The sequence below is a fragment of the Nanorana parkeri genome, unplaced genomic scaffold (assembly GCF_000935625.1).
Source record: "Nanorana parkeri isolate BGI_ZX_2015 unplaced genomic scaffold, ASM93562v1 scaffold441, whole genome shotgun sequence".
NCBI classification, from domain to species: Eukaryota; Metazoa; Chordata; class Amphibia; order Anura; family Dicroglossidae; genus Nanorana; species Nanorana parkeri.
Genome location: NW_017306709.1, coordinates 644,412 through 655,935, shown reverse-complemented (window position 1 = coordinate 655,935; position 11,524 = coordinate 644,412). Strand labels below are relative to the sequence as shown.

The window sequence follows — 11,524 nt, the reverse complement described above, 5'->3', positions numbered from 1 at the left end:
AAAGCACGAAAGCATAAAACCCGCCAAAAGATGGGGGGGGGGGGGGCGGACTACCCTTGTAATGGGGCTACCCCCACACAGCAAGGGTCAACTACTTGTTTATGTCTAGGGGAGTTGCATACAGCACTTTTAGTAACCAGATCCCCTTTCCCCAGTCAGTTGGTGCTTACCCCTCCACTCTGAATCGAGGACGGTCTCTTGCCATCCACATTTTTAATGCATGGCTATGGGACCTGCATTGTATGAGATGCCAGCACACCTCCAACCACCAGAGAAAGGGAGGGGGGCAAGAGGCTCCGGGCACCGGTCTTGGAGCCTGTGGTCTGTCCCACGTATAACCAAAAGGGACGTCCGATACAATAAACAACTTATTCAGAAAGGCAAGTAAAGTGATCCCCCAGAAAGGGCTGTGCTATGTGGCAAAGTTATGAAAATCTCAGAAATGGATGGACAGAAATATAAATCCTTTGGTTGTTAAAACACCATATATGTATTTTAGTTCTGTAGATCTTTAACTTAACTAACTAGGAGTTAGAACTAATTCTAAAGCACAACTTCATACAAAACAGTTACTCTCTGGGTAGCGTTTAGTCTCCCTGCCATTCCCATCATAGCTGTTTAAAGCGGAGCTTCTGGCGCACTGTTTTAAGCAAATAAGAGAACAAAAGCCAATTACCTATCGACTTCATCCGCATAGGAGATTTTATAAAATCCATAATAAGAACTGGAAAAATTGGAACAATAATCAATACTGAGAGTGAACTCCGTTCCTTTTGACAGTTTTTCCGGTAAAACCATCGCAATCATGTCAAATGTTGGATATTCCAAAACGTTGAGCTTGTGAATGGACCCTCCAGTTAAATTGACACTTGCCTCAAGATTTTGCAGACCTGAGCTATGAAGTACAACAGTTTTGGTGTCCTCTACAATTTGCATTTTAATCTGAACACTACCAGAAAACTCCATGGTGGTCAGATTGGGATTCAGAGAAATGTCATATTTCAGTGGTATGATGGAGCTTGGAAGTCTGATTTTCGTCCAGGGGAAGAGTTTTCCATTAGTAGCTATAGGGTAAACCAGTTCCATTGAGTGGTTTTTCTTATGGCAACCATCTTTGGTAAATGTGCACTTTGGAAGCAGGTAAACCACCGTCACTATGGACACTAAAATGACAACAACCGCGACACTCGCTATCACTGTCCTTGCCGAAGGTGTAGGACATAGTCCTTCCTGAACCTGTCTGTAGTTCCCAGGGTTACTCCGACCAGAACTCCTGTTCATAAAAGACATGCCCAGCAGCTTTGCTGAAGATTCATAATCATCTTCGTCATCGTCTAATTCGTGCTCTCCCAAGCCACGCACTAATAATCGCGAGCTCCGTGGTTCATACTCTACTTCGTCAGATTCCAGAGGATTTAAACTAGGCTCTTTAGCCAGATCAACCACATCTGGTTCCTCCTCAAACATACTGTTTTCAATCATGTTTCTGGGCAACTGGGTCCGATCTGAAAAATATAAATATGTTATGATTATCAGTTCTTAAATAGCGGTTCAATAGCCAAGAGTATTACATTGAAGAGAAAAAGCATAACATTAGATTTTAAGTATAAACCACTTTGTGTTAAAAGGAAAAGTTTAGACAATACAGGCAGTCCCCGGGTTACGAACAAGATAGGGACTGTAGGTTTGTTCTTAAGTTGAATTTGTATGCAAGTTGGAACAGGTAAAAAATTTTTGGGTATAGGTATTCACATATATTCACATTTATTCTTACTTTATTAATTTATTTAATTTATTACTAAATTTTATTTTTCCAGAAGCGCAGATTCATTTGTTTAAAAAATTTTAATTGCAACTCGAGACAAAAATGTTTTTGTTTTGGATAGCACAGGGAAGGGTTTACCCCCTGTAGTTTGTTTTGCGGTGTGTGCCCCTGTTCAGAAGGTTTCACCTCACTTTCTGTCCCTGTGACAATTGGATTTTGAAAATTTTGGGTTGTCGTAGAAACAAGGATTGGTTCTAAAGCTTCAGTGGAGACAACTCTTTCCCATGATCACTCTTACAGGAGTGAAGTGCCCTTCCTAGGGGTAGGATTTCCCTTCACTTCCTGTTGTCTCAAAGGACAGGAAGTGAGATTAAATCTTTCTGAGGATAAAGGCAGCAGTAAAAACCTCATAGTGACCTGGAAGAAGAGGCGGGTACCCCTCGTCTGCAATCTAACAAGAGCCAACTTCCTGTAATGCATGTACAGTACTACAAACCAGACCCAAGAAGGTGGGCACTCCTCATCGTTACGAGCGTGGGAGCAATACAACTTCCCCTGCTTAACAGTAACAGCCTCCGTTTGTAAGTAGGAGTCGGATGTATGTAACTCGGGGACTGTCTGTAATAATAAAAATAACATAATAATTCTAAATATTATTTTATTACATTATTTTTAAAAAAAAAAATGTAAAAATATTTTTCTCTTAGATCTATGGAATATTGCACAATATTTGTAGTCTTCCATCTAACCAGCAAGTAGAGCTCTAGTCTCATTTCAAATAGATATACATTTTATAATTTCAACTATGTTGGGGTTGTTTACAAAGTTCTTTGGGTCATGAGACCAATGAGTCATTCTCTAATCTGATGTTTCATTTACACAAATGCAGCCGTTAAGCAGGCTGTTCTACTTCACTGCCTTTTTTCCCAACACACACTCTTCTGGGAATCTTTTGTCACATATTAAATGTTTATTTGTAAAACAAAAAAGATTGTTTGTATGCAAAGCAGATATAAAATTTATAAAAAAAACAAAAAACAAACAAAAACAAACAAACAACATACAACCTGAAAGACCAACTCCACTTTTTCTTAGGTTTGATAGACTCACGCATATTAAAAGGTGCACCTTGTTACAGCAAATGCTGTAATAATTTGCTGTTACAGCAAACGCTGTGATAATGCTGTGAGATATTGAAACACTAAAAATAAAAAAATCAAGGCAGAAGGATGATAAATATAAACTGTTCAACATTTGGCAGAAAGCATATCATATTCAAAGCTCAGACTTGACAGATGGGATGGGGCTACAGTTGTTTGCAGGAAATAATAAGTTCTATAAACTGACTTGCAGTTCCTCTTAAATGGTTAAAGGAATAATATATACAGCAACTGGCTTATGAATTATAGGAAAATTCCATCTCATGATATTGTTGCTGGTGTAGTCATTAATATGACCATTTTGAAATCTTATTTATATTAGGGATGCAAGCAAATGGAGAGGGTTTGATTTGGTGTGAAGTAAAAAAAAAAGGCTTTAGCAAGCTTCACACCTGTGAGCACGAACTACTTCAATCATTCTAGGGGGACTAAGCGCAGGGGCGAGCAGACATTCATTCATTTCTTCTTTCAGGCATGACTTGAAAACATTACACAAAAAGCAACAGGTGAACAGCAGGAAGAAGACCATTTGGAAATTTATTTTTACAGAATTTGTATTATGCAGGACATTCATAACTAATGCCAATATGTAACCTTTTGAAAGGCATCTATTTTAAATGCATGGCTCTAAACTTGCGGCAGCCTGACTGCACATTATGTAGATTCCTCCGCCCACCGTATAGCCGAATGCGGTTTGAAATAGATGGCACTGATGAACATAGGGGTTTCATATGATCCTTAGCTTCATGCAGTGCCAGTAGCTTAGCTATACTCTGGGTGGAAGATTTATAAAAGTCTGCTCTTTACAGTATTATTCCCAAATGTGTTTGAAGTTTAGTGAAATATAGGTGGTATATAAATAAAATAAGACACTGTCTTATTTTCAGGGAAACACGGTAGGTAAGCATGCGACACCCTTTCCTCCCACATAACAGAGTTTGTGTTTAGACATTGGCCACTCAGGCTCCAGAGCCATCACATGGGCACTGGAAGTCCCCAGCCCTGTGCAAGCTCCAACTTAGGGCTAACACAAGGCTTCAGGCCTCATGGAAGCTGCCATTTTATAATGAGCATTTTGCAAAAGAGCACAATATAAAAAGAGAACATTTGATAAAGCCACAGTTGATGATGAAACCTGTTTTAATACATTGACAATTGTATCTATTGATGGGACAGCTATGCAGAATAGAAGCAGAAGGAACAGAATTTTAGTCAAGAAATATAGATTAAGGTTATAGAAATGGTAGCTAGGATATGGGATATAATAAGAATATAGAGAGATTGGTAAAGGACAACCTGAGGAATAGAAAATGTTTCTGCGATATACATAAATTGTCCTAGAAATTTATGCTTCCTGTTGGTAGCAATGCTGTATGGCTCCTTTTATTGGTCCCATGGTGGTGTAAAAAATAATAATAATCGTACGATAATCCCGCGATCGTAAGATTATCGTAAGGTGTGTGGAAGCCGTGCGACCTCTACTACTGTAAGGTCGCACGACTTTAAACTTACGAACATGTTTGAAAACCCGCCGAGCATCGTACGATGTTCGGCGGGTGTGTAGCACGTAAGATAAAAGCTGGACGGGCCGGTGTGCACCCGTTCGGCATTGAGGTCATCGGAAGCCCGCCCCTCAGGGGGGCATGGCTTGCGATCATCGCAAGTACGATCTGCCTATGCAAGATAGGCAGATCGTACGTTTTTTAAAGTACCTTACAACCATCGCAAGACAAAAGTATTGCGATGGTTGTAAGGTGTGTGCCCAGCCTTACAGGGTTATTCACAAAAGGGTGAAGAGTCTGGGGAAGACAGGAGAATTGAACAATCTAGGACAAAATAGCCGATTTGGAAAAATTCTCCAATTCAGCTCACTTTCCAGTTCAGCTATGTTGTCCTAGATTGTTCACTTCTCCTGCCTTCTCCAAACTCTTCACCCTTTTGTGAATAACCCCCTTACAGTTTTTGAACCTTTTTATATTCAAATATATTCAGTGGGTTAGTGGCCAGTTGGCACCAAGTCTGCATTTATAGGATATTGAGAATTCTGCCGGAATCTCTCTTTATATAGTCAGGATTGTTTATTTACCATATGCCCTAAAACAACCAGTCAAGGCCTTTCTATTTCATAAAATCTATTTGATCCAAAAGATGACTGAGCACAAGGTAGACACATTTCTTACATGGGGCCCAGTATTATTAAAGAATTTTCTATTTTAGTCTTAAATTGCACTAATATATTGTACATGGCAGGCCTGTGAGATTTCTTCTCACTTTCAATTTGAAAATAATTACAGTGTGTTACATGCAGTACATGAGCTCCTAACCAATGCGCCAGACTCCATATATTGCTGTCTCACGTTGGTCTGTTTAATCCAGAATTTCTGCAAATGTATTTATAGAAAGTGACAGATTCAAGCCTGAACCAACAGATCATATCTATAAACAGAGCAATCTGTGCAGCAAGAGTTGTCTTCAACTACAGTGCAATCAGAATGTATTCAGACCCCCTTTACTTTTTTCAATTTGGTTATGTTGCAGCCTGATACTACAGTTGTTTACATTCTATATTTTTTTTTCATTAAATCTACACTTAGTTCCCTATAATGACAAAGTGAAAACAGAATGTTAGAAATTATTTCAAATGTATGAAAATGGAAAAGCTGAAATATCACATTGGCATAAGTATTGAGATCCTTTGCAACAACACTTGAAATTGAGCTGATGTGGCTCCCATGTCTCTTGATTGTTGCTGAGATGTTTCCACACCTTGATTGGAGTCCATCTGTGGTCAATTAAATTGATTGGACATGGTTTGGAAAGGCACACACCTCTCTATAGAAGGCCTCACAGCCGATAATGCATACTGGGACAGTTTTAGCCTCTTATATCATTTTTTTCCCATCTAAACTAGTAGTCCATCACTGGAGACTTTTTTTTTTAATCCGATTAATCGATTAATCGAACTTAATAATCGGCTAACTAATCGATTATGAAAATAATCGTTAGCTGCAGCTCTAATCTGCATATCTGTCTTTCAACATGTGACCCTGTTTTGACCCAACCTTACACTACTTTGCCAAGTGCACCTGTTTTCAACTGTATGTTTTTTTGCACCTGTTTTGACTAGAGCTTGCACTGCATTATGCACATGTTTTCATCTGCACTTGTTCTGGGCTGTCTGAAACTGGAGCATCATCTAAGAAAACAATCATAACTTAAAAAGTCCCCATGATCACTTCAAGATGCGACAGTTAAGCTTTTTGCCTGGAGTTACAAGTTTTCTTTCTCGGAGCCTATTAAACCTCATTTATCAACAACATTACACTAGCATCATAAATCTGGTGCAAATATATTTCGTGCAAGTTCAAACACTCGCAATTGCTATGATAAATCCCCCCCGTGGTATCAGCCATGAGGTCAAAAGGAACTGCCTGCAGAGCTCAGAGACATGATTATGGCGAGGCGGTATATACACAGGGGAAGGGCTCTGCACACCAACAACAATAAATCTATGTGGGTCTCCTAAATAATCAAAAGTCTATTTCCACTTTAACAGAGATCTCAACATAGAATGATATGTTGGACTTTAGGATTTTAGATGTTTGTCCAATGTCTATGGTGTATGCAATTTTTGGAATAAAACTATTTTCAATGAACATAAATGTTATATTCATTATCATTCTATGTTGGGATCTCTGTTAAAAAGGAAATAGACTTTTGATTATTGCAAGGCACAAATCTGGGGAAGGCTACAAAAAAAACATCTGCTGTACTGAAGGTTCCCAAAAACAATGGCCTCCCTAATTCTTGATGATTGGAAGAAGTTTGGCACAACCATGACTCTTCCAAGAGCTGGTCGCCTGGCCAAACTGAGCAATCGGGGGAGAAGGGCATAGTAAGGGGTAACCAAGAACCCAATAGTCACTGACTGAGCTCCAGATATCCTGTGTGGAGATGGGATAAAGTTCCAGAAGGACAACCATCACTGCAGCCCTTCACCTATCTGTCCTCTATGGCAGAGTGGCTAGGCAGAAGCCTCTCAGTGCAAAACACATGAAAGCCCGCTTGGAGTTTACATAAAAGCACCTAAAAGGATTCTCAGAATGTGAGGAACAAGATTCTTTGGTCTGATACAAATCAAGATTGATCTGTTTGGCCTCCATTCTAAACATTCTGTCTGGAGGAAACCAGGCATCGCTCATCACCTGCCCAATACCATCCCAACAGTGGACCATGGTGGTCATCATGCTGTGGGGATGTATTTAAGCAGCAGAGACTGTGAGACAGGTCAGGGTTGAGGGAAAGCTGAATGGAGCAAAGTACAGACATATCCTCAATGAAAACCTGTTCCATAGCGCTCAGGACCTCAGGCTGGGCTGAAGGTTCACCTTCTAACATGACAAGGATCCTAAGCACACAGCCAAGACAACACAGGAGTGGCTTAGGGCAACTCTGTGAATGTCCTAGAGTGGCCTATCCAGAGCCCTGAGTTGAACCCCATTGAGGATTCCAGGAGAGACCTAAAAATGGCTGTCCAACAGCCTGAGCTTGAGAGGATTTACAAAGAAGAAGAATGGCAGAAAATCCCCCAACCCAGGTGTGCAAAGCTTGTCATGTCATACCCAAAGAGAATCGAGGCTGTAATTGCTACTAAAGGTGCTTCAACAAAGTACTGGTTAAAGGGTCTGAATACTTAAAGTGACATTAAACCCTCAGATTTTTTAACATAAACCAATACTGTAATGTGTGCCTTACTGTAATCCATGGCTGTTTCCCTTCTCTTTGCTGCTCTTCCTTTTAAATCCTCATGTCTTCTCATGCTGGGCAGAACTTCTGTTTTGCAGCAGACTGCCTTGTCTCTGGAATGGCTATATGATGTCTGTGTGCAGGTTCACAACCTGAGCCAGCACTACAGGAAGAGGCACTCAGCTGCAAAGGGAAGTTCTCCCCAAGCATGAGAAGACATGAGGATTTAAAAAGGAAGAGCAGCAAAGAGAAGGGAAACTACCATGGATTACAGTAAGGCACACATTACAGTATTGGTTTATGTTAAAAAATCTGAGGGTTTAATGTCACTTTAAGAACATGCGATATTTCAGTTTTTTATTTTTAATACATTCACAGACATTTCTAACATTCAGTTTTCACTTTGTCATTATGGGGTACAGAGTGTAGATTAATAGGAAGAAAAAATAATTTAAAAAACTGTAGCATCAGGCTGCAACATAAAATTGAAAAAAAGTGAAGGGGGTCTGAATACTTTCTAAATGCACTGCAAGTAATAACATTGCCAATGTATTCTTATGCAGCAAAAACTAAAATCGAAAATATTAACCTGCACTTTGTTTTATATTCACATGCTCGTTGCTGAAGCCTTTCATCTTTCTATACCAAATTTGTTCAGTAGTATTTACTGAAATATTAAAGGAGACAAGATGAAAACAGAATAAACACACTGAACAAATAGCCTTAGCAATGTAATAAAAAGAAAGTAAAGAAATTAGTTTTCTTTGCTGGCTGTGAAAGGAACATGATGCTCTGTGTGGAAAATCCTCTGCCTGGAGTGTTTAATCAGACTGTAGAAGTTTAGGAGCCGAGTGAGCTGATCTTTGCATTGTCTCAGTTGGAAAGGGAAACAAGCTGATCTTTTGAAATGTGTCAAATTTGATAGGATGGAAGGCATGACATTTCTGGCAGGAAAAGCTCCAGTGTGACACTATCACACCAAGTGCTACAAAGTTTATACACTATTGCCAGCTAACTACTATGATGTGTACTCCAGCCATACTCACCACACATGAAATATTCTGCATGCTGCAAAACCAGGGCCCACAGCTTCTTCGCTCCTGCAGTTGAAGGCCCTTTGACACCATCAAGTTTAATGGAGTGTGAATAGCCCTGCATCAGAGAAGAGGATGCCAAGGGACAGTTCACAATCCAGTGCACAAGGGAGAGAGGCAAGTGCCCCCTACGGGATTAGGTAAGGAAAAAACAATTTGTACGCCCCTCCTAGACATACACGAAAAGTCAACCCATGCAGTGATGAGGTAGCTTTTTCCTTGATAATAGGCTTTCAAATGTACACCAATAGGCCATAACATTATAACCACTGAGGGGTGAATTGAATACCATTGATTTTTTTGTTACAATGGCACCTGGAAATGGGTGGGGTATATTAGGCAGCAAGTGAACTTTTGTCCCTGAAGTTGATGTGTTGGAAGCAGAAAAAATGGGCAAGCGTAAGGATTTGAGCATCTTAAACAAGGGACAGATTATGATGGCTAGATGACTGGGTCAGAGCAACTCCAAAACTGCAATTCATGTGGGATGTACCCAGTCTGCAGTGGTCAGGACCTACCAAAAGGGGTACTAGGAAGTAAAACCAGTGAACTGCGACAGGGTCATGGGCTGTCAAGGCTTATTCATTCACATGGGGAGCGAAGGCTGGCCAATGTAGTCCAATCTAATAGAAGAGCTACTGTAGCTCAAATTGCTGAAAATGTTAATACTGGTTCTGATAGAAAGGTGTCTGAACACACAGCGCATCACAGTTCATTGCGTATGTGGGTGCGTGGCCACAGATTGGTCAGCCTGCCCATGTGGACTCATGTCAACTACCAAGTGTCTAAAATGGGCATGGGAGCATCAGAACTGGACCACGAAGCAATGGAAGTAGGTGGCCTGATCTGCCGAATCAAGTTTACTTTTATATCATGTGGATGGACGGGTGCACGCATGTCGCTTACCTGGGGTAGAGATGGCACTAGGATGCACTATGGGAAGAAGGCAAGCCGGCAGAGTCAATGTGATGCTGGGAAACCCTTCTACCATTCATGTGGATATTACTTTGACATGCAGCACCTACCTAAACAATGTTGCTGACCAAGTACACCCCTTAATGGAAACAGTATTCCCTAATGTCCTCTTTCAGCAGGATAACGCGCCCTGCCACACTGCAAAAATGATTCAAGTAAAACAGGTTCAAGCTGCTGACTTGGGCCTCCAAATTCCCAACATCTCAATCCTAATTGAGCATCTGTGGGATGTGCGGGGGAAAAAAAAAAGAAGTCCAATCCATGGTGACCCCACCTTGCAACTTAAAGGTTCTGTTACTTATGGCTTGGTGCCAGATACCAGCGCATACCCTCAGAGGTCTAGAGTCCATGCCTCGAAGGGTCAGAGCTGTTTTGGCGACAAAAGGGGGTCCTAACTTAAATAAGCTGGGTGGTCATAATGTTATGGCTGTTCAGTATATGTTTATTCAAAGCATTTTTCTTAGATTTGGATAGCACGAGGGAAGGGTTAGAACCCTTGTCTGGTCTTTACTGCCATCCATTGATTAGAGACATTAAGGCCTGGTTCACACCTGGGCGTTTTACAGCGCGTTCCTAAGCTCTGTAAAATGCTCAAAATGTGAAAACCAATGATTGCCTATGGGGTCTGTAAGGTGAAGAAGTAACAGCTATACATTTATAGAATAGATATTAACTCTACAGAGCACCGCAAATAATATGCTCGGTTGCAATTGAAGACTGTATCCTGGAAACATAATATTCTCAGATAGCAATGAGTGATCTTGTATTCTGCTTGATACGGTTCCAGGATGAACCTAATTATTTAATCATCTTTTTTTTCTCCCAATAGAAAAATGAGTCTCTGTACGGAAATGAGTGAAATAGAATTACCTCGGTGCCTGATATATACTTGTCACTATAGACAGTTTATTTTATTCTAAAGGCTTATCAAAGCTCAAAAATTGTATATATTGAAGCTTACAAATACTTGGATGAGACGGCTGCATTCGTTTTTTCCCCTTTATTTTTCACCTTGTCATCCAGCCAGGAAATCTGTTATTTTTCAACTTCCTTTAGCAGACCAAGCAGTCCAACAAAAGTGGCATAGGGTTTAGACAAACCATTTAACACTGACAGGGTACAGCTTTTTTTTAAATTTATTTAAAACCTTTATCCCAAAAGGAAAAAAACCTATTGCTGTAACTGTTTCAAAAGTGTTAGCTTGAGTGGGATTTAATTTGTTAGTTGAGTCCAACACTGACAATGCTGCTGTCCAAGGGTAGCTCCATTGGTCCTCCATAGAATGTAGCCACCTTGAGACAGGAAGCGTGTTACTGGGCAATTATCAGGTGAAAATAAAAAAAAATTTAAAAGTCTAAAAAAGAAAACGATTGCAGCCTCCCCATCTAAGGATTAGTAAGCTGCAATATATTGCATTTGTGGTTTTGGGTTTAGAAATGCCATATATACATAAAATTCACATGCATCAAGAGACATTCACATGTTGTTTCTCAGTAAGTCTGTAAATTAGGATTTTAGGTTAAAATCCTTATATGCAGAGAGTTGAATGAGGGTTGCTGAGAAATACACAGGGAGCGCAGTGGGTCTTCCACAGGAATCACTGAACACTTTTATGCGGTTGCCCATCCTGGATGTATAGTGCAATATTTCTAAACACAGCATTGCTGTTTTTATGCTAGTTTGCTAGAAGTGTACAAGGATATAAAGCAGTATGCAGGAGGGTAACAAATATGGCAGCATCCCTCTAGAATTTTATATAATATTATGATATATATATATATATA

At 40.1% G+C, this 11,524-nt stretch overlaps 1 protein-coding gene across 1 annotated transcript in view; it reads right to left on the bottom strand.

The window, feature by feature from the left end:
* LNPEP (leucyl and cystinyl aminopeptidase) overlaps positions 1-11,524 on the bottom strand; it is a 91,590-nt gene that overhangs the window by 55,349 nt on the left and 24,717 nt on the right. The window contains exon 2 of the mRNA XM_018560229.1: positions 677-1,505. Coding sequence (XP_018415731.1) covers positions 677-1,505 — 829 coding nt within the window. The remainder of the gene's footprint in view (positions 1-676; positions 1,506-11,524) is intronic.